The following is a 27711-nucleotide window of genomic DNA, read 5'->3' as shown; positions in this document are numbered from 1 at the left end:
ATCGCCTCTAACAGCGTAGAACTGATGAAGGCCTTCCCTTCTCAAGACCACTCTGGTGAGTTCAAAGACTTAGATTTAGGTTCTGACTCTCTACCAACGCAACGTAGCCTTGGATTACTCTGGGACTTAAAGTCAGACACCTTCACCCTCCAGGTTAGTTGGGAAGAAAAGCCCTTTACGCGCAGAGGCGTTCGGTCAACCATAAACTGTCTGTATGACCCCCTAGGGTTTGTAGCTCCAGTCACCATTGAGGGTAAAGCACTTCTCAGAGACCTGATTCAAGAGACAGTGAACTGGGATGATCTACTTCCCCCCGAGAAAAGAGATCAGTGGACAAAGTGGAAAAATTCCCTGACAGCCTTGTCTAACTTAAAGGTCCCTTGACCATATGCTCCTGTACCGTCTACAGAAGTCCAAGACCAAAGACTTTGTGTTTTCTGCGATGCTTCTGTCAAAGCAATCACTGTGGTAGCTTACCTCGGGATCAAGGACATGAAAGGACAGTGCCATATAGGTTTTGTCATGGGAAAAGCAAAACTTGCCCCACTCCCAGAACACACAATGCCTAGACTGGAACTTTGTGCCGCAGTGTTAGCTGTGGAGTTAGCCGACACGATTGCTAGAGAGATGAACCTAGAAATAAAAGACACTGAGTTCTACACTGACAGTAAAGTTGTCTTGGGGTATATCTACAACGAAACCAGACGCTTTTACGTCTACGTCAGTAATAGAGTGTTGAGGATTAGGAGATCCACACACCCAAAACAGTGGCACTTCGTTCCAACTAAACACAATCCCGCAGACCTAGCAACTAGACCTGTCCCAGCCAACTGTCTTTGGGACACAACATGGTTTACAGGCCCTGCATTCCTGTACAATTCAGAACACAACACTGAATTGGAGACCTTTAACTTGATAGATGCAGTCAAGGATGCAGAAGTTCGTCCACAAGTGTCTGCATTAGTCACTGTGGCTTCACAAAACCAACTCAAATCTCATCGGTTTTCCAGGTTTTCCCCATGGAGATCACTCATTAGAGCCATTACATCCTTATCCCACATAGCCCGTTCCTTTGGGAAAAGGACTAACTGCAAGGGCTGGCACCACTGTAAAAATACCTACTCAGTGACTGACCTAGAGCAATCAAAACATCTGATCATTTTCACTGTGCAACAAGAGACTTTGCTAAAGAGATTGACTGTATTAACAACAAAAGGCCAATCCCTAAAGACAGCATCCTAAGGAAACTCGATCCATTCCTCGACAGCAGTAACCTGTTGAGAATAGGAGGTCGCCTTAAAGAAGCTACCTTGGAGTACAACGAGAAGCATCCACTCATTCTCCCAGCTCAGCACCATGTCACTGCCCTGCTTGTACAACACTATCACAGTCAAGTTAAACACCAAGGCCGGCTATTCACTGAAGGAGCTTTGAGGATTGCTGGACTGAGGATAATAGGAGCAAAAAGATGTGTGAGCAAGTGTATCTTTAATTGCGTTACCTGCCGCAAACTCCGTGGACTCTTACAAACCCAAAAGATGGCTGACCTTCCACCTGACAGACTTAACCCAGATCCTCCCTTTACAAGTGTGGGCCTTGATGTATTCAGTCCTTGGTCCGTTACCACTCGCCAAACCAGGGGAGGCCACGCCAGCAGCAAACGCTGGGCAGTTATTTTTATTTGTATGACTGTTTGAGCTGTTCACAAAGAGTTGATTAAATCAATGGACACTTCCAGCTTTATCAACGCTCTCAGGCGCTTCATTGCCATTAGAGGCCCCGTTAAGCACATCCGCTCTGATAGGGGCACCAACTTTGTTGGAGCGGCCAAGGAACTTCAGATCCATTCCAATCTAGACTACAGTGTGGAAAGGTATCTCAACCAACAGGGATGTACCTGGACATTTAACCCTACTCATTCTTCTCATATGGGTGGTGTGTGGGAAAGAATGATAGGCGTAGCCCGCAAGATCTTGGATTCTATTTTCCTCCAAATGGGCAATGCCAGACTCACGCATGAATGTCTGTCCACCTTTATGGCCGAGGTCTCAGCCATCATAAATGTTAGACCTCTGATTCCAGTTACTAACGATCCAGAGGAACCCATGTTGCTGACACCTGCAACTCTACTCACCCAAAAAACCAACACAGTCAGTGCTCCCAATGAAGAGTTTACTGATAAAGACCTTTTCAGACGTCAATGGAGACAGGTGCAATGCCTAGCCAACACTTTCTGGAGCAGATGGAGGAGATATTACATCCAAACCCTACAACTCAGAAATAAGTGGCAAGTTACCAAACCAGACCTGAAGTCAATAGATGTGGTACTCGTTAAGGACTGCCAAGCACACAGGAATGACTGGCCTTTGGGACTTATCACACAGACATTCCTAAGCAAAGATGGACATGTCAGGAAGGTCGAAGTTATAACTTCCAAACAGGGTGAAGTAAAGTCATTTCTCAGGCCCATATCGGACTTGATTTTACTTGTGTCCAATGATGCTGTTAGTGGTGCTGGTTAACGCCAGACGGGGAGTGTTATGTCTCCAGAAGACCTTTCTCTCTCTCGAGGTTCAGAAAAGAGAATTCCTTGTGTATTTAATTTGTATATCGTGTTGCTGCTTTATTAAGCCATAGATTATGTTTGTTCCAGGTTAGCTGTATGCTTGCGCCACCTACTGGCCAAACATTAATATAATTTGTAATAATACCTTTAACCTTCAAAGGATGTGACATATAAATCATCACATCCTCTTTAGTCAGGAAGTGAATACCCCTTAGGGATCAGCATTTTCAAGATTATGTCAGCTGCCTAGATGTAATCTCTTCCCATCCATGGCATCGGAGGTAAGCGATCTTCCCCTTTGTCCTCCAAAGGCTATTAGGGAAAGCAGATAGTCATTTCAGTTATTTATTTATATGATGTTTACTATTATATGATAACATTACTATTATATGGTAATGTTATATTATTCTTGTTATTTTCAGTTTTACCGCATATCACGTGTGTCATTCACACTTGAATTAAAATCTGCAACGTGCCAATAAAGAAACAGACAAGAAACAGCAGTCTATTGTTGTGTACGTAGAAAAAGTTTATCTGCCTGGATAGCTACCCATAGACCTTGGGAGTACGGGGGGCGAGGCCAGGACACATGGAGCACCACTAAATGGTCCTGTGCCTATTTCCTGATGTTCACAGCTGAGTTAAAGATATCTATTCTCATGTTCTTATAGGTGCTTGCAGTAACTTTCATTCAACCAGGTGTGTCAGAGGGGCGGAGGTTGTTCTTGGAGTCAAGGTGCAGAACAGAGAAATCAAATTACCAAGCAGCTCCTTTGGGTGTAGCGCTACATAGGGATCTCTCCTTTAGCTGTCAGCATATGATACATCTGAAGGCATTCTATGCTGCTTACAATGTGTAATACACATCATAAAGTGAGAGAAGTACATTGTACATTCCCATCAGCTTTGACATTATGTATTTACAGTAAGTGTTCTGTTTAGTTACTAAGCTAAGCCTCGGAAACTTTACCCTAGTTAAAATATATTCATCTTATAAAAGAAAAACACTTCATTTTCTTTCAGTCAAATGACTCAAATGTCTTCTGCTGCTGTTGATGTCTGCCTGGTAGCCAAAGACAGGTCAAATTAACCACTTGTCTACTTTGGTTTAGTTTAATACATGTCTTATTGGATAATAATCTATGAAGATGATAAATGTCTCACAAAGCCTTTTGGATTTGCTGCAGGTCAGTGATCAATTCAATTAAAAGACACATAACGGCAAGATTTATTTAAATTAACTTCTAAAAGTTGGCAATGCTTCCAGTAATCCTTTATCTTACTATTAGGAGGCTATAAAAAGAGCTTACATCATGGTGGCCAATGCCACTGATCTCATCGCAGTTTAAATATCTGTACCGGGAATGATCTGTGCTGCAAAGAAGAATGTAGTGACATTTCTAGACACCTAAAGCTCAGGATAAAATGAAAGAAAACTTGACCTACTGAAATAACTAGAAGATTAACATATGCTAAAGTCTTTGCAAGTGCAAAAAACGTACATGTTCTAACTGTAACATTCACCTAAGATTGGAAATAATGTACATATTCTCATCGTACAATTCACCTAAACTTAGTTCATCAAAGACTGCTTTCAAAGAGCAACTAAACACCAAAAAAGCAAAGAAAAACAAAAATCTGATATTACCTAAAAGAGTTTGATTAACCACTTGCCTACAGGGCACTTTCACCCTCTTCCTGCCCAGGCCAATTTTTAGCTTTCACACTTTGAATGACAATTGCGCGGTCATGCTACACTGTAACCATGTGAAATTTTTATTATTTTCTTCACACAAATAGAGCTTTCTTTTGGTGGTATTTAATTACTGCTGGGTTTTTTTTTTTTGTACTAAAAAAAAAAAGACCGAAAAGTTTGAAAAAAAAAAACAAGTTTTTCTTAGTTTCTGTCAGTAAATTTTGTAAATAACAAATTTTTCTCCTTCACTGATGTGCACTGATGAGGCGGCACTGATAGACTGAACTGATGGGCACTGATGAGGTGGTACTTATGGATAATGATGAGGAGGTACTAATATGCAGCACTTATGGGCACTGATAGCTGGCACTGATGAGCACTGATAGGCAGCACTGATGGGTGGCAATGGTGGGCACTGATGGCCACTGATAGGCAGCACTGATGGGCATTGATAGGCAGCAACGATTGGTGGCGCTGATGGGCGGGACTGATGGGCAGCAATGAGGGGCACTGATGGGCATCAATGATGGCCATTAATGGGCAGCACTGATAGGCGGCACTGATAACTGGCACTGGTGGGCACTGATTGCTGGCACTGGTGGGCACTGATTGCTGTCAATGGTGGAGCTATGTTGTAATCAGGGCACTGATGATCAGTGCCCTGATTACATGTCTAGATGTCCCGTGCAGGAGATGCCGCTGATCGGCTCTCCTCGCCACACACTCTGTCAGTGTGAGGCGATGAGAGCAGATTACCGACATGTCCGTGTTTACATGTGACTGGCCGCTATTGGACACAGCCGATCACATGGTTAAAGAGCCGCAGCCAAGGCTCTTTACAGAGATTGGGATCGCGCAGTGTCCTAGCAACACGGTACGTCCTTGATCGCCGCACCCGAGCGGCCGTTCTGGGACGCCGTCCCAGAACGGGAGCCGCACCCTCCTTCGTCATTTGATGGTGGGCGGGCGGCAAGCGGTTAATTAATTTTGTCTACTAACTGGCCCAGGGATAGTCTGATGACCTGTGGAAAAGAATATGTGTGAGATAGCCAACAGGGTATTGGTTGTGCTGGCTACAATAAAATGCTGTCTGTTGGGTGTAATGGCATGCATTGTACCATGGGCTGAGTTTTATGGGGTGCATAGCATAGCCTGGAAGGAATGTGGTGCATATTGCAGTAAGCACACTGCATTGGGCACAAGTTACAGTTCCATTGAGGCGAAATACGTAATGGTTTATGACATGTGTTGGCAATAATTAGGTGAAGGTGAAGTGCGCTGGGTGTAATGGGGTCCAGTGTGCTTGGCGTACTGGGGTGCACTATACTGTGTTCAAGTTGTAATGGGTGATGGCTCTAATTTGGTGACATGTACAATTGAATGCACAGTGCAGTGTGATGGGTGTTTAAGCTGCAGTGTGAGTTATGCTGTTTATACAAAGCGATTGTGGGGTAAGGTGAAAGTTTACCCCCCAGTTTTTTGTCCCTTAAAACTTCAGTCCACAACACACACGTCATGCATTCAATGCTATCTAAGTATGTAGAACAGGAAAGTCAGAAAAAGTCCTGATCTGTATACTTGTGCCAGGTTAGTGACTCAAAGTAATAAAGCAAGAGGGGCTGCATGTCAGTTAGGCAGCTAGAATTTTCAAAAAGAGAGGTTGACAATGTTAAACTTGTTGGGATTTTTAAGAATTTGGTAATAAATATAGATCTCCCACCCCATCCACAATTTTTAGCCATCCTCAATTTTTTAGGTATAGCCATTGTAATAACACATTTTGTTATAAACCAAAACCAAAGTGCATTCTAGTTTGTATATAATCATTATAACCACTACTGACCAAACTTGTTCAGTGATTCTTGTTTTAAGAAATGCTCATAGTTCTTCAATCCTTACAAAAAAAGCAATCTAATACTTATTTAAGGCTGATGAATGAAAATTGCCCTCGAAGGAAAACTAGTTTCCCATGGCAACTACCTAGCTGTCCATTACACAGTAAGCACACAGTAGTGTAACTTGTTAGATATAATTTCCAGTATCCGCTCTTTTAGCCCTCATGCACACAGGCTGTTAAAAAAACGTTATGAAAACGCCAGTATCTTTGCAGTGATTTTTTAAAACTTTTTTCAGCGATTTTCAGCGTTTTTGCAATAGCGTTTTTTAGCGTTTTTGAGCGTTTTTCCGCGTTAGCGTTTCTGAGCGTTTTTTTTTTTCCAAATTTTTTTTTTTTTTTTCAATGGATCAAAAACGCTAAAAAACGTTGGTGAATGACGTTTTTGAGCGTTTTTGAGCGTTTTTGAGCGTTTTTCAGCGTTAGAGCGTTTTTACAGCTGAAAAACGTCTCTCAGAACCCACTGGTCCTGGGTTTTTTTTACAGCTTAAAAACGCCTATGCCACTTGCAGCTCAAAAACGCCTAGGTGGGCATGAAGCCATAGACTAACATAGACAGGCCTTTTTAAGCTGCAAAAAAAGCTCAAAAAAGCAGCTGTAAAAACGTCCGTGTGCATGAGGACTTATAGGTACCTATAAAACTATATAGTAGAACCTTTCATTTGACTATTGTACTGCATGACACTTGAAAGTTGAATGCCATAAAAACAACAAGAAATATTTCTTATTGCACACTTTCATTCACAAATAATTATACGTACACAGGGCTGAAACAGACAAAGTGCAACTGTTCTTATAATGTTTGGTGGTTTGATTTTAAAAAAAAGGAAAAAATAATTAAGAACCTCCTGACCTCGAAAAGCTGGCTTTTCTCATGCGTCACTACAAATATAAACTTGTCGCTCTCTTTCAGGATTTTCCTGTTAGCAACAGTAGCAGTAAAATGTCCCAAACAAACACGTTATCTTTTTAAGGAAGCCCCGCTAATAAGGAATTGACGTTCTTCCCCACAGATAAAAAAAAAAGAAGCATTTTGCTTTGCTTCCCATAAATCAAAAGTTTATGCTGCAATCTATGTGAGCATGGCATAAGGAAAGAAAATGCAACCTGTTATTTATATTGAATGTGTATCTGCTAAATCTAGTACTTAGCAAAGTTTCCTCTGTTAACAGTTAAAAGGTGTGTTTGTGATATTTGACCAATGCCCAGGTTTCATTGATATTTTCCTTTAGTTGTTTTTGCAAACATTTTTAAGAATGAAAAGTTCTTTTAAGGGCTACAAAAATACAGTTTAGCAAATCAGTTCAATGAATCTCAATTTAATTGGACTCAGATCTAAATGCAGGTACCCCAGAGGCCAACAAAGATGCAAGCACATTCAAATTTGGGATTGTGAATGGCATGCCATATCTCCGAGTTGGAGCAAGGTCAAGGACAGCCCAGATTCTGAGGTTCATCAGATAACAGATAGCACACATATAACAATTTGACCAATGCGCTGCCTTCTTTTAGGGAATGCTGTTTTGATAGGGTATTGGATGTTACAGTATGCTTTATCAGATTGATGGCAAGAAAAATAATTCTTAACAGATATTTTAGGCTAAGAAACCAGAAATCAGACTACTTGGTGGAAGAATCTGGTACACAAAATAGTTCTGTAGAACAGAAGTGTTAACAGCTTGCTCATCTATTAAAGATAAATGTTGGTGTGGTTGTTGAAAAGTATAATGATGAGCTTTTAAGACTCTGGGTGGTTTATTTACTAAAGGCAGATCCACTTTGCACTACAAGTGCACTTGGAAGTGCAGTCGCTGTAGATCTGAGGGGGACATGCAAAGAAAGTAAAAAAACAGCATTTTTGCTTGTACATGATTGGATGATTAAATCAGCAGAGCTTCCCCTCATTTCAGATCTTCCCCTCAGATCTACAGCGACTGCACTTCCAAGTGCACTTGTAGTGCAAAGTGGATTTGCCTTTAGTAAATCAACCCCATAGCTCCTTACTCCTGATAAGTGCAAAATGCAAAGAGCATTACGCATTATACACTAAAGCAGAACTCTGTCAAGTTCAGCAAAGGAAGAAATGCTACTGTTTTAAATTTGTAATTAAACCACCAGGCTCTACTTTACAGAATAAGTACCGTAATGTGCTCAACTGATTTGTTTTAGCCCAAATAGTTCTTACAGACACAGCTTTTTCCAGATCCTGGGAAGTTGTAGCTGCACTATTGTTAAACAACTTTAAAAAATGATGTCCTTTGACACCGTGAGAACAGTGTATAATAAAGCACACCGCACACAGGACAGTTATTGAAGCCCTGAGTCTTTCCTACCATTTTCCATCTTTCCACCCACATATTTTTTCATTATAATGGCAATGTTTTTGCTTATTCTTGGAGACCTGTTTTTATATGACTTTTTTATCAACAACTAACTATGTAACTAAAATTTTCTTTTATTCAAATTTGGTCTGGAGTTCCTTGCTGTATTTCCATGGGTTCACTACCATTTTGTCTCCCTTTCCCCTTTTATACACTCTCTCTTTCCCCTATTCTTTCTCTATTATGTTCTTTACCTGTCTCATACTCTGCCCACTAGTTTTTCTGTCATTGCAGCTGGTCTTTTTAACCTTATTTATAGAAAGCCAATAACAATCCTGAACAATTGAAGCTGAACCTAAGATTTAAAATAGCACAAGCAAAGTTTACTTTCTGTGGAAAACCACATGTAAAATCCACAAGAAGATGCAGAGATACTAGCAACTGAATGCTTAACTTTATGCGCATGTTTCCTTTTCCTGAAGAGATTGACCTTGACCTCTACACTGTCCACCTTCTGAGCCTTTTTGTTGGCCCTCTCAAATTAACAATCGCCTAAAGACAAATAACATGGCTTGGCAGCGGCCAAGATCATCATTTATAGGAAAATCCAAGGTTGCATATAATTTCAGTTACCTTTATCTCTGGATATTCTTATTCTTGTCATATGTGTTTTCACTGAGGGTCCCCTTGTTTTTGCATTTTTATATCGTATGTTCAAGTCAATCAAAATACCATGAAAACCACTTGCAACTTTTGCCTATTGTTTATTATGTTTATTCATCAAATTACCTTCTTTCACTCTCCTTGCCTTAAAGCGGAGTTCCATCCAAAAGTGGAACTTCTGCTTTAGGCACTCCTCGCCTCCTTACATGCCACATTTGGCATGTCATTTTTTTGGGGGGGAAGTGGGTACCTGGTTTTGACAGGTACTTCCTGTCCCACTTCCTTCTTCCGCCATCTCACCGCCTAGGCGACTCCTCCTCTCCCCTAGGCGGCCCCTCCCTCTATGCAATCTTCTGGGACACGCCACATTGCCTGGCCACTAGGGGAGCACAGCGCGACTTGTGCATGCGCAGTGAGCACCCAGGTGTGAAGCCGCAAGCTGTCACAGCTGGGTGCCCACAGTAGTAATGACGGCACCACAGAGAGAAGGAAGAGAGAGCTGCATCGCTGGATCATGGGACAGGTGAGTATCTGTTTATTTAGGCCTGATTCACACTTATGCAGGTTGCAGTTTGCATATTGCAGGTGCATTTTGCATTTTTCAATATATGATTTTCATCCATTGAAGTCTATGGAACCAAAAAACAGAAAAAAGTCCCTGGCCCTTTTCATAAAATGCACAGATGTGAACTACATCCATAGGAAACCATGCTAAATGGACTGTAGTGTGTTTCTGCAAAGCTGAAAACACACCAAAAAGTGCATAGGTGTGAACCAGACCTAAAAGTCAGCAGCACTTTTTGTAGCAATAAACGTACAAAACAGTGGAACTCCGCTTTAAGCTCAAGGTCATTATCTTAAACATTCAGGACTACAAATGTACAAATGTGAATTAATTTAGCAAATGCTCCATTTGTGGACTACATGAAAATGTATTTTATATACCTTTTCATATAAAATGTATTTTTAAATCAATTTTGTATTTACTGTAAATTAAACATAATTGCACTAAAATGAAATGGTGTCCCAATGCAGTAATGAGCTCTTGACATTAAACCTGATATAAGGAACAGGTGAGCTGACTCCAGAGTGGCAAAACATTAAGGATCAGCGATAAGTTCTGTTCAGGCTATGTCAAATTTATCATAATAACATGTTTAGACAAGTGCAGCAAAAATTGCTTATTTATTCTTTTTTAAAGGTCATACATTTTTTATTCCTGAACTAATATTTTGTGGGGCAATTTTTGTTGAAGACACTAGAACCAAAGAGTATACCAACAGAGTGGTAAACTGTTTTCACCCATCCATAAACACATTTTTTAGCAAGATAATGTCCAAACTCATAGCACATCCATTTCTAGACAAGAGTTGAACACAAATACAATGAACTTTCCTACTGGATCATCTCAGCTATTCTCAATTGAACATATCAGAAATATGATTCACAATTGAATGTTCAATTGCAGCACATAACAGAATCAAATATTCCTGCTAAAACAAAGAGGTCTTAGATGAAGTGTACTCATTTAAAGCTCATTTAAGTGTACTCATTTAAAGCGGAGTTCCACCCACTTTTTTGAACTCCACATCATCCACTTCAGACCCTGACATACTTACTTCAATGGACATTTTTTTCCCAGCTATTTCTTTACCTTATTTAGAAAAGCATTCTTCTCCACTTCCTGTCTCTCCCATCTGCGGCTAAATGCGCAATACCTGGCTGCGCACTGGCTCCTGGGATATGTTTTTCATAATTCCCAGGAGTCAGTGGGCATTGGCTATTCTCCTCATCATGATATTACAAAGCTGTTGTGATGGCAACCATTGAAGTTTCCTGCCCTGTGAGTTTGTTAGAATGCGCAAGCTCGAGAACGGGCGGTGCATGCTGGTTATTCAGAAGCACCGTATCCCGGAAGACTATCCTAGAGTGCTTTGCATGCCCACTAGCAAGATGGAAATGTTTAAGACATAGAAATCTAAGGTTCATTTTTAAAATAAAATAATAAAGATAGTGGCGCGATTGATGAGAATAGTGTATGCTGCATTACATTAGGATGATAACAGCAGATGGCTTTAAAAAAAATGGAATATGTCGGTGGAACTCTGCTTTAATCTAGGGTCTAAGTACAATTAGTTTATAATGATTAAAATCTGTAACTATTAGCTATTGCAATTTTTATATCTGCCAGTACAGATAATGACGTGAACAAAGACCAGCAAATAGTGAATTGGGATAGAATTTGCTTCTCTGGTTGCAAACTCTCACTAGACTACCATCTAGATTTGTACACCAGAGTACAACCTATACATTATATGTAACCTTTAACCTGGGATCAACTCTGATTTCACTTCCCTGCCTCTTTACCCCATCCACTCATTGAATACTTTACATGAATTTACAAAATGCATAGCATCCTCTAAATGGTGCCTGCGCTGAGTGGCCAATCTCCTGTGTTCAGAAGGCAGCAGGCTAGCTCCTCGGCATGGGACCCAAAAGGAAGTGGAAATCACTGGAGTTACAGTGTCTACTTCAGTGATTTCCGGCTTCCAGGGACATCGGTCAGGTTTGGTATACACAAAGTTACATTGCCCCAACCTGGACAAATGTAACTATGCATAAAATATTCATACCTGGAAATTCTCTTTACGTATATCCTGAATCTTCAAAACTACTTTTAACCTTACCATCTTAGGTAATGGGTAAATTCAAACTAACCTCTAGCCATAAATCTCCAAATGCCATAATGGCAATAATTATCACAGTAATCCTAGCACTTATAATACTCCACTGTTGAATATTTGTTTGTACAAAAACCATCCAATGCTACAAAAGTATTGGTGGCAAAATTAAATGCACCAAATTATTCACAAGAAAAACCCATGCTGAAATTTCTACAGAAAAAAAAAAACAATTTAAAACACATTTGCACTCTTCAAAAATCATCAGCATTGAAGAATGGAAAACAAAAGCTACCAACTACTACTTTAAAGTGAGTTTAAAGCCACTGCACAGAGCATGTAAGTATAACAAGTTTGTTATTTTTAAACTAAAAAAAACAGACTTTAGTATCACTTTAGGGTTATCTTAGTTTGTTCGTGAATAGCAATAATTAATAAAGGTGTATTTTGCTAGTCCTTAGTCTAGCACTAAATATGTGTTATAATAATGTAAATATGTGTATTATAAAACATCTTTAATTTAAATGAAAGTTCAGTCACGTAAATAAAAACATGAATACATTTAAAAAAGGAAAAATAAACCAGTTTTAACCTTTTAAGCAAACGTTTACATTCCTCAGTTCTCTAAGGAACAAAATGTTATTCAACCTGGAAGTTCTGGAATTCGAAGTATGGCTTTGTCTGCTAAAATGTGTTACTTTGTGTTTCCTAAACTGTAAGACCATAACACTTTGCTATACACTAATGCAACTGTAGAACTTTACCCATGAAGAACACTCAATTTGGGGTTTAAACATTTTTTTATTCTGAAAAAAAAAATATTGATTTTTTATTTATGATCAAATTAAAATTGTTACACTAGAATGAATATATATATATATACATATATATATATATATATATACACACAGTCAGGTCCATAAATATTGGGACATCGACACAATTCTAATCTTTTTGGCGCTATACACCACCACAATGGATTTGAAATGAAACAAACAAGATGTGCTTAAACTGCAGACTTTCAGCTTTAATTTGAGGGTATTTACATCCAAATCAGGTGAACAGTGTAGGAATTACAACAGTTTGTATATGTGCCTTCCACTTTTTAAGGGACAAAAAGTAATGGGACAATTGGCTGCTCAGCTGTTCCATGGCCAGGCGTGTGTTATTCGCTCATTATCCCATTTACAAGGAGCAGATAAAAAGGTCCAGAGTTAATTTCAAGTGTGCTATTTGCATTTGGAATCTGTTGCTGTCAACTCTCAATATGAGATGCAAAGAGTTGTTACTATAAGTGAAGCAAGCCATGGGCGGCACAGTGGTGTAGTGGGTAGCACTCTCACCTAGCAGTAAGAAGGGTCGCTGGTTCGAATCCCAACCACGACACTACCTGCCTGGAGTTTGCATGTTCTCCCTGTGTCTGCGTGGGTTTCCTCCGGGTACTCCGGTTTCCTCCCACACTCCAAAGACATGCTGGTAGGTTAATTGGATCCTGTCTAAATTGGCCCTAGTATGTATGAATGTGAGTTAGGGACCTTAGATTGTAAGCTCCTTGAGGGTGTAGGGACTGATGTGAATGTATAATGTATATGTAAAGCGCTGCGTAAATTGACGGCGCTATATAAGTACCTAAAATAAATAAAATAAAATAAAATCATTAGGCTGAAAAAACAAACCCATCAGAGAGATAGCAAAAACATTAGGTGTGGCCAAATCAACTGTTTGGAACATCCTTAAAAAGAAAGAACGCACTGGTGAGGTCAGCAACACCAAAAGACCCGGAAGACCACGGAAAACAACTGTGGTGGATGACTGAAGAATTCTTTCCCTGGTGAAGAAAGCACCCTTCACAACAGTTGGCCAGATCAAGAACACTCTCCAGGAGGTAGGTGTATGTGTGTCAAAGTCAACAATCAAGAGAAGACTTCACCAGAGTGAATACAGAGGGTTCACCACAAGATGTAGACCATTGGTGAGCCTCAAAAACAGGAAAGCCAGATTAGAGTTTGCCAGACAACATCTAAAAAAGCCTTCACAGTTCTGGAACAACATCCTATGGACACATGAGACCAAGATCAACTTGTACCAGAGTGATGGGATGGGAAGAGAAGAGTATGGAGAAGGAAAGGAACTGCTCATGATCCAAAGCATACCACCTCATCAGTGAAGCATGGTGGTGGTAGTGTCATGGTGTGGGCATGTATGGCTGCCAATGGAACTGGTTCTCTTGTATTCATTGATGTTGTGACTGCTGACAAAAGCAGCAGGATGAATTCTGAAGTGTTTCTGGCAATATTATCTGCTCATATTCAGCACAGCATATTGGACAGCACAGTGGTGTAGTGGTTAGCACTCTCGCCTAGCAGTAAAAAGGGTCGCTGGTTCGAATCCCAACCACGACACTACCTGCCTGGAGTTTGCCTGTTCTCCCTGTGCCTGCGTGGGTTTCCTCCGGGTACTCCGGTTTCCTCCCACACTCCAAAGACATGCTGGTAGGTTAATTGGCTTCTGTTCAAAATTGGCCCTAGTATATGAATGTGAGTTGTGGACCTTGGATTGTGGGCTCCTTGAGGGTAGGGACCGATGTGGGTGTACGATGTATGTGCGGAGTGCTGCGTGAATTGGCGGCGCTATATGGGTACCTTAAATTAAAAAAAATACACGCACACACACTCACTCAGGTTGAACTGGATGGACTGGTGTCTTTATTCAACCTTACTATGTAACTATGTAGCAAAATGCTTCAGAACTCATTGGACAGCGCTTCACAGTGCAGATGGACAATGTCCCGGAGCATACTGCGAAAGCAACCAAAGAGTTTTTTAAGGGAAAGAAGTGGAATGTTATGCAATGGCCAAGTCAATCACCTGACCTGAATCCGATTGAGCATGCATTTCACTTGCTGAAGACAAAACTGAAGGGAAAATGCCCCAAGAACAAGCAGGAAGTGAAGACAGTTGCAGTGGAGGCCTGGCAGAGCATCACCAGGGATGAAACCCAGCGTCTGGTGATGTCTATGCGTTCCAGACTTCAGGCTGTAAGTGACTGCAAAGGATTTGCAACCAAGTATTAAAAGTGAAAGTTTGATGGACGATTGTTAATCTGTCCCATTACATTTGGTCCCTTAAAAAGTGGGAGGCACATATACAAACTGTTGTAATTCCTACACCGTTCACCTGATTTGGATGTAAATACCCTCAAATTAAATCTGAAAGTCTGCAGTTAAAGCACATCTTGTTCGTTTCATTTCAAATCCATTGTGGTGGTGTATAGAGCCAAAAAGATTAGAATTGTGTCGATGTCCCAATATTTATGGACCTGACTGTATATATATATATATATATATATATATATATATATATATATATATGTCAATAAATGATAAGATAAAAACATAAAAGGGTGCTCCCTTCCTGACAGCAATGTTTTAAAGTGGTATTAAACACAAAAAAATTTAGTATTTTGCAGCTTACCGAACATTAAATGTAATGGCTGCATTTGTTTTCTTTTTTTAGGCTTTTTCCCCAGGTGATCTGTAAAACAACCTACAGAGCTGGCCAGAACTAGTTTTTGAGGGAGTCTGTTCCACATTTTCACAGCTCTGAGCCCAAGTTCACACTGAACTTGCGGGAATGAAGCCCCGCATGTCAGTCCGGATTTCGGCTGTGATTTTCACAGACTTCTGTGCGGATTTCTGCACAGATGTCAATGGAAATTGCACCCCTAAATCGCAAAAAGTAGTACAGAAAATACTTTTTTAAAACAGTGTGGTGTTGCACGGATTAGGACGGTGCCATTGCCGCTGATTTGACATGTGATTTAACATGTCAAGTCGCATGTCAAATCTCACCAATGTGAACTAGGGCTTACTGTGAAGAAGCCTTTCTGTTTCTGAAGATTACATTTTCCTTTGGATGCAAAAAATGCCCCCATGTCCTCTGTAAGGACCTGAAAGTGCATACCTCTACACAAAGTTAACTATATGGATCACGTATGATCATGTCCCCCCTTAATTGCTTCTACTCAAGAGAATAAATTCAGTTCAGCTAATCTTTCCCACAAAAAAAATGTAAGCAATAGCTCAACAGCTTACCGGCTCTGTTATCTTGTCTTCTAGAGTTTTTACAGCACCATTAATTTGAGGGGCTGGCTTTTCTATCCATTTACAAACAGAATTTTCTAAGCCTGTAGACTTTACCTTACACATTAGCCTGTGTGGGGAACTGTGTCAAATGCTTTGGCAAAATCCAAGTAAACTATATCCACAGGCTCCAAGGAAAGATAAAACGGCCCACAAAGATGCACACCCAGGCAAGGGTATGGTAAGTCATATATATCACGAAGAAAAAAATAAACTTCTCATAGTGCAGTTTGTAAACGTATTTGCATCGCTGCTAAAAGAGTAACATTTACTATGTTGCCAATTAATAAACTCATAAAAACAAGCAGGGACGCCGATGGCGTTCCAAAGGATGACGGAAGTGTAGTTAAAGACTTTGATCCCTTTTTAAATATAGGCACCACATTGGGCTAACACTAATCCAGTAGTACCATGCCGGACATTAAAAAGTCTTAGCCAATTAATTTATTATTCTCAGATTTCCTCTTTCCATCCTGTGTGAATGGGATCCCAATATGTCTAAACTACTTTACAGAAGGCAATATTTAGATGAAAATGGAGTGAGTGCTCTATATCTTTCTATTAAGTTGTAAAAGAAAAATTGGATTTAAGGCGGAGCTCCACCCAAATGGGGAAGCTCCACTTGTCTACCCCCCCCTCTGCTGCCACATTTGGCACCTTTTGGGGGGAGCGGGTACCTGGTTTTGACTGTGACGAAACTTACCCGGAAGTTCAGTCCCCCCTCCCCCCCCCGCAGCTGGCCCATTCACAGAGCGCAGCTCGCTTCACGCATACGCAGTAGGGAGCCATAGGGATCCGGCAGTGAAGCTGCAAGCAGAGTAATAATAAATCAACAACTTGAACAAATCTCTGCTAATTACAAATGCACCAAAAAATGAAAACAAACCCATTTTTTTAGGGCAATAATCAGACCAACATACCACTGTTGCAGTATAGATACTTACCATACTGATTTTACCCAACAAAAATGGCTAAATGGCTCTTATTGCTAGAAAGGTACATTGGAAAACTTGATTCAAAACAATTACTCTTTTGTATGGGAGAGTATTTAAAATAAATACAACATTTTAAGCAATAGCTTAACAGCTTACCGGCTCTGTTATCTTGTCTTCTGGAGTTTTTACAGCAGCATTAATTTGAGGGGCTGGCTTTGGAGGTGGAGGTGCTCTACGTTTCTTCACCTCTGTTCTAGCACCAATGCCAGAAATATTGCTCAGTGACAATGATGCCCCCAGAACAAGAGAACGTGAATTTACAGATGGTGAACTTGGGGCAGTTGAAAAGCCCTGAAAAATATATAAAGGACAACATGATTAGTATTTTACCTATAGAAGTTGCCATCAAAAGATTTGATCTGTATCTTAACTGATGTCAAAGATAGTAAAATACACCATATTTGATGCAAAAAACAGAGAATTATGCCAACTCAACAGCCAACTATGTAATGTTGTTGGTGATATCAGAGGTCAGCTGGTGCATAGTCAGCTTACTGTATATTTTGAAATCTAGCAATTTTAGTAAGTAAATTAAAATAATGCCCTAGACCCATGAACACATAAAGACTATGGCTTCATGTACACTAGCAGCTTTTGGTGTTTTTTTGCCAATGTACACACAGGCTTTTAGCAGAGTTTAGGAGCTGCAGCGGATAGGGGAGCTTCAATCCCCCTCAATCTCCCTCTCCGGAATGCAGAAGAATCGCATTCAAGATTGGAACATTTTGACCGCCAGCTGCAGAAAAATGCAAACTGTGGCAAAATCGCACCACGTTTTGTGTTTTCCCATGGCCTCAGTATATGTAGGCAGGGTGTACATGAAGCCTTAGTCTTCTGGATTTGGGTTGGATACCCTGGGATTGCTCAACATTAAAAATTTCTGCACTGAAAAAATAGGTCTTTTGATCTACTTCCATATATTAATTTTGCCAAGAAAACCCAGTTAATAGTCTCGCTATGACAGCTATCCAAAAGGTTGTCTAAAGACTCGTACACACGGTCTGATTGTAGGACGACCGAGCATCTGCTTTTTATCAAAAGGGCGTGTGCAAGATTTTGTCTAGCATACTATCTATCCGCAAATTGTCGTTTGACAAACTCGAATGTAGTGACCTACTATGAGAGTATAAAGAGGAAGTTGATTTCTCAAGCGCCATCCTTTGGGCCCCTTCTGCTAATTTCATGCTAGTAGAAGTTTGGTGAGCATTAATTCATGATTTTCAGCTCATACAAAACAAATGCCTTTTAAAACACATTTGGCATAACTACATGCAAAGTAGCTTCATTATTATCCCATTAAAGTAGATGAGAATTTTGACATTTTATCAATTGTCGCGTCACAAATGTTATATTTAGATTACGAACAGTAGTTTATAAGACCAAACTCTTCCGGCTCTTTCCTTGTTTTCGAGCACTGCGTGTTTTTACTTTAGACTTTTGTATGACAGATTTCTGTACTCACCATCCGAAAATCAGACGTTGAGTTCACATCAGACAAAAGTTTTATAGCCTGCACATCCAGCTTTTGTCTGATGTAAAAGTCAAATCGTCTGTCGAATGCACCTTACTAATGATCCAAAAATCCACAGACAGCTCGTCTTCAGACTTTTCCCTTCTGATGCCGCGTACACACGAACGGACTTTACGGCAGACTTGGTCCGGCGTACTGGATTTCGTTGGACAATTCGATCGTGTGTGGGCTCCAGCGGACTTTGTTTGCTCCAAAGTTGGACGGACTTAGATTTGAAACAAGTTTTAAATCTATCCGACGGACTCTTCTTTCTAGCAGACAAACCGGTCGTCTGTGTGCTAGTCCGACGAACTCAAACTGAGCAATTACAAGACGGAAGCGCTCGGTCTGGTAAAACTAGCCTTCGTATTGAAGCTAGCACATTCCTCTTCTGTGATCTTTTAATACAGCGCTTTTTTTTTATTTATAATGCGAGAGGAATGAAGTTGTTTTTCTACTTTATATTCACACAGAGTTCTCACAAACTACTTTCTTCATGATTTATCCTCATGCCATGACTAATATGATATTTGTAAAAAGCCAGATCTCCATAAATAAAAACTTTTAAATTAGATTTTGGACTCATCTTTATTTTTTTTTATTGATTTCAACACTTATCTATTTTACAATGTGTGCTAAATTATACCCACATTTTTTTTTTTTTTTGTGTGGATTTTCAAGTTACCACAATAACCTTAATATTTTGTGTTGTTTTAATGAACCTTAATGAGGTTGTTGTCCCTTGTTCATTAGACATAGGGGGGTGTATTTTACAAAGGCAAATTCATTTTTCACTACAAGTGCAAATTCTACTTGGAATTGCACAGAAAGAGCATTTTGAAGTGCCTTCACTGTGGATCCGAGGAGCACATGCAAGGAACCCCAAAAAAAAAAAAAAAAACGTTTTATTGCACATTATTGTATGTTAAAATCAGCAGAGCTTCATTTCATTTCAGCTCTTCCCCTCAGATTTACAGCGACTGCACTTCCAACAAGTGCACTTGCTGTGCAATTTCTAAAGTGAACTTTTCACTAGTACTTTTCACTTGATATTAGAAATGATTTAGCCTTTTGTCAAAAACACACATAGGGGTTGATTTACTAAAGGGAAAAAGACTGTGCACTTTGCAAAGTGCAGTTGCCCTCTGCAAGAGCAGTTGCTCCAGAGCTTAGTAAATGAGCAGAAGCTCTGCTGACTTCCATCATCCAATCATGTGCAAGCAAAAATGCTGTTTTTCGAATTTTCCTTGCACAGGATTGGGTACTCTTTGCAAAGTCAAGCCTTACCTCATTTCTGAAGCTCTGGAGCAATTGCACTTGCAGAGGGCAACTGCCCTCTGCAAAGTGCACAGTCTATTTGCTTTTCTTAAATCAACCCCATAGTCTTTTTGACCTGTACCTGCCTACTCCCAAACAAAATGGCATTTTTGAATAAAAACACATAGTCAATAATGTAAGGTAACAAAAAAATCCATTTATTTTGGTAAAAAAAAAATTAGGAGGGCAACCCTGGAGACACTTTTAGAATCTGTGAAGCCTTTCGTCCCCCAGGACACACATCAAGTTTTAGGCCAAGAAAATTGGTATCTTGCGACTAGGGAGCACAGTCAGACCAGACAGAAACCAGGCAATCACTTTCGAGTCTTCCGTGGAGCCTTCCCTGCACGCTTCTCTGCAGCCTTCCCTCCACGCTTCTCTGCAGCCTTCCTCGGAGGTTGTGCCTCTGGTGGTGTACTTGGGGCAGGAGGAGGAGGAAGAGGAGGAGTGGCTTCAACTGCCAGATATGTGGTAGCAGTAAGCTCCCCTCTCAAGCCCTTCTGAAATGCCTGAAAAATCAGACCCTCACAGAGGAGGCGTTGGCCCTTTTCCAACTCCAGCAATCTGCTGGCTATATAGGTGCCATACGCCTCCTCTGCATTGGGTGGTTTACTCAGGATTTGGCTTGCTTCCCATATGAGGGCTAGGGATTCCTGCTCAGTTTGTGTCATTCTCCTGGGCCTTTGGTGGAGAATGCAGGGGGGAGGCACCTGACACTCTGTGCGGCGTCTACTTGGCCCAGCCACAGCCTCCTCCTCTCTCCCACTGGTCAAGGCCTCCTCCTCTCTCCCACTGGGCAAGGCCTCCTCCTGGCTGAGGTCATCCTGTGTCAAAAAAAGGGACATAGTTGTAATTTTGTGTTACGAAATCACACACAATTTTCAGCTCATGACTTGCAAATATAATTCTCAACAAATAGTAAAGGCTATCTATTTGACACCACCATTATTTCAGGTGATCAACAATATCTGAAGTACATAGGCGTGCGCACAGGGTGTGCCAGGTGTGCCTGGGCACACCCTAATTGCCTTGTGTGCTGCATATTCCCCCTGTTTAGACCACTGATATTTCATCCCCCCTCAAAAAATGTTACACAAGCCCAAAAATTTTTGGAAAAGAAAATTAACAAAATTACACTGTCTACTGCCCTACTGACACCATCAGTACATATACACATGCATATGTATTTGAGCTTTGGGGTGAACACCCTAATGCAAGAGGCTGCGCACACCTATGCAGAAGTATATTTTTGGCCACTACTGTCTAGTGATATGTCTACATATTAATATTTGTGCTTTGTCATTTTTTAGGAAGCACTTAAAAAATTAACACGTTAACATCATTAATAACATTTACACAATCACAAATTACACAAAAAAGGATACCTGGCTGAAGCTGGGCGCATCAACTTCATCAATGATGAAAAGGCCCAGTTCTTCCTGGGACTCCTCAGCTGGGGTGGAGGTGGATGGAAGGCTGGAGGGAAGAGTGGAGAGAAGGCTGGAGGGAAGGGTGGGGAGAAGGGTCGAAAGTGATTGCCTGGCTTCGGTCTGGTCATCCAGGAATCGCATTTTGTGGTAGTACCACAACTTGGGTACATATACTTGGTCAGCTGCTGCACCGGATCAGAGCGACTTCTAGATTTTATTGTGTTCCCGCTTATACATGTTTCGCAAGATACCAATTTTCTTGTCCACAAACTTGAGGTCTGCCTGGGGGACTCGAGTCTTCACAAATTCTAAAAGTGTGCCCAGTGTTGCCTTCCTTACATCCCTATTATAATATAGTGGGTGTTTGACCTCCCACAGGTTTTTCTTTTCCTGATAGAGCTCAATAAATTGGAACAAAAATTCTTCCTCTTTAAAGGGATTCATTGTTTCTGAAAGACAAGACACCAGATCAAAACTAATGTCAGTCACAAATCACAGGATTATTTTGGTTTGTAATCTAGGGGACACATACATACACACACACACCAAACACACACACCCCCACTTTAATCTTACCTTCGTTTCTGACGCTCGCTACTTCCGCGCGGACATATGTAGGCCATCGTAATAGCTTTATATACACTGCGCATTTGTCATGCTCCGCCTGCGTCGCCCGCCCCTGGCGTTCTTTAGTATGATTTGTCCCCGCCCCTTCACTCTTCGTTGCGCAGTGGAAGTAGATAGAGAAAGATGGCAGAGAGAATCGGTGGACGTAGCGCGGAGGAAAGCCCGGAGCCACAACCATCCACATCCCAGAGGAGATATAAGGCCACCAACATGGCTTTTGAAGAGATGGTGGAGATGGTGTCCATATTGAGAAGGGAGGACTACGATGGGAAAAAAGGACCGTACACACGACCGAATATGCGTAAGGACAAAATAATGTCCTCAATTGTCACCGCTCTAGAAGCAAAATTTGGCACTAAACGGTCGAAAGAACAATTGAGGAAGCGGTGGTCTGACATCAAAAGTCGGGAGCCAGAACAATATTGGCGAATAAAGAAGCTGCTTAAAAAAAGTAAGTTCTTGTTGTGTTTTCCTATTGAGATACTTAACTTGCATGCTTATCCATATTTTTTGACTTTCTACAGCATCGTTCGTAAAGACCGTTCTTTGTAAAATACATATGATACTTTAGAAAATGACGTTATTTTTTCGCCAAATACGATGGGACAGGGTTGGACATACATTTATGTCTTGATAATTTGTCCAATTCCCACAATTTGTTGATGTGCTGTAGATGTGTTGGAAAATATAATGATTCTTCAAAAATGATTCAGTGTAATGTAAGGACAGGACACAGCAGCTGTTTACACATCTGGACTCACAAGCACTATAGTGTACTATGTGACCATAAATAAATTTTAGAGGGGTAATACACATAGGAGATCATTGAGGTGTCTGCATCTGTGAAACTTGCCAGAAAATGTGCATTGTTTATAATTGTTGTTCAGAGGGAATGTTCATCCTGTCTTCTAAATTTTTGATGACAAAAAAAGGCAATTGGCCACAACTCCTAACCAACATTTCAGATTATTTGATAAAATCTGAAATATCACTGTGTTTTAACTATACCTTTTGTTCAATTATCATAGGGGAGAAAAGACTCAGACAACAGTCCAAGGATCCCAGGACCCCCCCAAGTCACTAGCCTGAGGCAGAAGATACCCCAAGCCCAAGACCACGCCCACCCGACGACCTGGAGGAAGGAGAGGTGGAGGAAGTGTTCGAGGTTTCAAGCCCAAGTGAGTGACTGACACCCCAGCTTAAGTTAATGTATTTTGGCGTGCATATTGTAACCCTTGTTTTTATTCACTCATTTTAGGTGAGTTTCTGGTTGTGGAAGGCCAAGCGGCAGAGCCATTCAACACAGACAGTGCCCAAAGACTGATTGGCCAGATAATGCTGTGGAATGGCCAAATAGATAAAATGTGTGACCAAATTCACAGCATGCAACTTCGCCTGGACTCCACGCAACAGGAAATGAAGAACATGATTGATGTTTTGGGCAGAATATAATAACGTTTTGCCTAAAAACATCAATCATGTTCTTAATTTCCTTGTGAAGTTTGTTTTCTCTAGAAAATTGTTTTTAATTTTTTTGGTGCTACCCAAATTTTCATTATGATGCACACGGTGTGTCATCATGTGCTATCTTCCATCATGGGTTATCAATGTACTTGTTTTGTGTTTGCAACCCCTTCATCCTCAAAATTATTTTTTGGTGATAGGAACAAAAAGGGATTGCACACAAAACACGTACATTGCTCACCCATGATGGGAGATAGCACATGTTGACTTGACCCTTTTGTAATGCTCAATTTTGAGCATATTCAAAATGAACGATTTCCAAGGGTGACATCACATGCACCATTCTTTAAATGTTGAACTTTGTAAGTTCTTTAATGTTTTGGTATGTTTTTAAAAACACTGTTGTGAAAGTAAATATTTTTATCAAGGTCTATTTTTGCAAAAATATGCCTTTAATAACGTTAAAAAAAAATATTTTTACACCAAAAAAAATATGATAAAAAAAAAAAAATTAAAAAATGCACCTTTCAATGTGCACACAGTAAAACGTTTTTACTAATACAATGTGTGTGGCTGATTATTTCTGAAAAAATAATTTCTTCTTTTGGGTGGTTACAGTGACAAAGGGCCTGATTAACTAAAGGTAAATGCACTTGCCACTACTACAAGTGCACTAGAAGACAGACAAAACTAAATGCAAACAAGAATAAAAACAAGATATTTTTGATCAATTTTTTTTATTGTATTTTTTGGTAAAATGAAAGCTGTTGCTGAATAGCAATGGCCCCCCGACCATTAAAATAATTAACATAACGCTCACGCACTTGATGTGCGGTTCAGAGGGCCAAGCCAATACGGCCAATTTGTAGGCCTGTCATTGTTGTATCTTGTTCCAGTCCGGCCTCAGGCCCAACAGAAGAAATATATGTAGCTGAATGTCTCCTTAAAAAGTTATGTAGGATGCAGCAAGCAAGTATGACGTAATTTAGTTTATAGTCCGCCAGATTTATTGCTGAAAGGAACAAACGGAACCGGCTGGCCAGAATCCCAAAGGCATTCTCCACAACTCTTCTTGCTCTGGCCAGCCAGTAATTAAATACCCTCCTCTCAGGGGTGAGTGTCCTTTGGGGGAACGGCCTCATCAAGTGCTCACCGAGAGCAAATGCTTCATCAGCGATAAAAACTGAGGGGAGTCCATCAACATTCTGGTCATCAGGTGGCAACCCCAGGCCACCAGTCTGGAGACGCTGGCACAGCTCGGTCTGTGCAAAGACTCCTCCATCAGACATCCGGCCGTTCTTCCCCACATCCACAAACAGAAAGTCCAAATGTGCCGAGACCACCGCCATCAAAACTACACTATGGAACCCTTTGTAGTTATAGAAATAAGACCCCGAATGCGGTGGTGGCACAATCCGGACAATCGCCCCGACACAGTTGGGAAAGTCCCAACGGTCAGCGAACTGGGAGGCCACAGTCTGCCATTCCTGTGTACTGGAAGGAAACTGTGGAGTGAAAAAAAAAAACATTAGGATAAGGACTTTTAAACATAACTTGTATATCAGATTACACAAAAACATTAGTGAACAACAGCAGTCAAACATTATTAATATGTGTGTTTGTAATTGAAATTGTAAAAAACATAAGGCCCACTTATAAGATTAATCACCCCCTCTGATGGCCCATTGATCCATTTGAATGTGGGGGGGGGTTCTAATTAGGTTAACAAACACACCTGACTGTTTTAAACATTTGTGGAGTGGGGGAGGGGCTCTAATTAGGTGAACAAACACACCTGACTGTTTAAAACATTTGTAGGGTGGGGGAGGGGTTCTAATTAGGTCAACAAACACACCTGACTGTTTTAAACCTTTGTGGGGTGGGGGAGGGGTTCTAATTAGGGGCAAAAACACACCTCACTGTTTTAAACCTTTGTGGGGTGGGGGAGGGGTTCTAATTAGGGTCAAAAACACACCTGACTGTTTTAAACCTTTGTGGGGCGGGGGAGGGGTTCTAATTAGGGTCAAAAACACACCTGACTGTTTAAAACATTTGTGGGGTGGGGGAGGGTTAAACAAGACAATATACATTGTTCAAGGGACTATAGGCCAGAGATATAAATGGACCCAGGATTGCATGGTGGGGAGGTTATTGAAGGTAAATATGCATGTAGGGCAATAAATGATTAATGTCCAAAAACAGGCATGCATGAAGATAAAGGGGACATTCACAGCATATTGAAAGCACGGCAATTAGGTAAGGAGGACATTTATACAATACATTAGCAAACATTTAATACATATCATGTCATGTTAAAGGATAAAACTTACCTTCATATAGTCCTTCTGCAGGACCTGAATGATGGCAGAACAAGTCTCTGGAATTATTATCCCCAGAGCCTGGGGGGAGATGCCTGTCGAGAACTTCAAGTCCTGAAGACTTCTTCCAGTCGCCAAGTAACGTGACGTAGCAACTAGCCTCTGCTGCGCATTGATGGCTTGCCTCATGCAGGTGTCCTGCCTGCTGATATAGGGGGTCAGCATAGCCAGCAGACGCTCAAAAACGGGGTCCGTCATCCTGAGAAAATTCCTGAAATCCTCAGGATTATTCTCAAGGAGCTCACGGAGCAAAGGCATGTGCGAGAATTGGTCACGGTGGCGCAACCAATTCTTCATCCATGAACTCCTCCTCGCCCTGTTCATGGACTGGACTCGCGTCAAAGTATTAACCCCAACACCAAGTCCCCACGCAGCATGAACTCAAGAACGAGTACGTCCACGCGACATGGCTTCAAAACGGTCGGCTGGTCAAACAAACAAACTTATAACAAACGCACTGAAGAACAGCAAGGCCTATGAAGAGCGACCTGAAAATCAGGAACGAGCGGACCAGAACGGCCTGCAAGGCAGGTTACGAACTGACCAACACGCACTGAAAAGCAGATACAAACCTCACAAGCACAAACTGAACCGCAGAAAACGATCGAAATAAGCTGAAGTGTGAAAAGCGCAAATTGTCTCTAACTAAACTTCTACTAACACGAGATAAACACGAGATTAGCAGAAGGAGCCCAAAGGGTGCTGTAGTGGGGCTTGAACTTCCTTTTTATAGTCCCGTCATAAGTGCTATACGTCACCGCGTTCCAAACCAGCGGACTTTTGCAATGATCGTGTGTGGCCAAGTCCGTCCCTTTTTAAGTCCGGCGCAAGGAGCCGACAAAGTCCGGCGAAAAGTCCGCTGAGCAAAGTCTGCCGTAAAGTCCGCTCGTGTGTACGCGGCATGAGTCAGCATATTTTCAACCTTACTAGAAATAGCTCAATAAATTTAGATGTAATGCAAGTGAGCAACAGATTGCAATGTACAGTGACCTCTCTAAATGTTCTGGTGACTACTGTCACCAAGACAAAAAAAAAAGGGGGAATTTCAAAATGTAAGTGTTGTCAACAAAGCAAGAGGTAAGGGAAAATTGTCCAATGGAGGCAAATGTTCAGGTGACAACTGTCTATGAAAGGAATTTCCCTCACTTGGTGGGTTTTTTCTTTTATTTCCTGTTGTGTCTCCAGGAAAAGGGAAATCTCCCATTGGGATTTTAACTCATTCCCACTCTATCCACAACCAAAATAAAGTTTTGTCTATACAAACACTTTAATCAGATAGGGTGTTTACAAACATCACATGGTATGGTTAGTAGTCTGGAGGTCTCATGGGCTCTAGCAAAAGAAACCATGAGGTGTCTATGGCAATGTCACTGCTGATTTCTTCAGCTCCTAGGCTTTGGATCGTTTGCATGAATTGGTAAAGGTGCTTTGTAGGGACATATACTGAATAGCAAATAAAACAAAGCAGATGTGTAGGCTAGTGCCCTACTAGTCATCAAGGATCTGAGTATTGCTGACAAAGGTCACGGTAATAGTGATAATAAAGGTTTGCTGATTTCCCCTTACTCTTAACTATGAAAAAAAAAAAAAATGTTAAAAAGTAAAACAAAAGTTTACAGTTAAAGTTTGCTTTATTAGATCAAATGGTTGAACTCAGAATAATAATGTGATTGTTAATAATGACATGTATCCCATTGATTCACTTGCATTGTAAACTAGGTCAACTTTAAGGAACTGCTGTGTTGCCCAAACAAAAATGAAACAAGTAGTATAGCTAATTACTGTACCTTCATCAATATGATGCATCTATTTATTTGGCAGGCCAGCACAGACAATGTTTGACAGTTTTACCGATCAAGCTCTGTTCTTATAAGTGTGTTTACTTAAGCACAAACTGTATGTTACTAAGCCAAACAATACTCAGTATGTAAAGTGCTGGTGAAGTTTCTCACACAACTAGACAATTGCTCTTTAGCTGCTTTCAAAGTAACGTCACAATCATGATAAATACTTGAAATTAATCAACTT

General features: G+C 40.8%; 1 protein-coding gene across 3 annotated transcripts in view; it reads right to left on the bottom strand.

Moving 5' to 3' along the window:
- COBL (cordon-bleu WH2 repeat protein) overlaps positions 1-27711 on the bottom strand; it is a 586035-nt gene that overhangs the window by 240438 nt on the left and 317886 nt on the right. For all 3 annotated transcript variants that reach the window (XM_073630596.1, XM_073630595.1, XM_073630597.1), the window contains one exon: positions 17054-17248. In XM_073630596.1, the coding sequence (XP_073486697.1) occupies positions 17054-17248 (195 nt within the window). The remainder of the gene's footprint in view (positions 1-17053; positions 17249-27711) is intronic.

Source organism: Aquarana catesbeiana, linkage group LG05 (assembly GCF_042186555.1).
Source record: "Aquarana catesbeiana isolate 2022-GZ linkage group LG05, ASM4218655v1, whole genome shotgun sequence".
Taxonomy (NCBI): Eukaryota; Metazoa; Chordata; class Amphibia; order Anura; family Ranidae; genus Aquarana; species Aquarana catesbeiana.
This window is presented reverse-complemented; position numbering and strand designations above follow the sequence as displayed.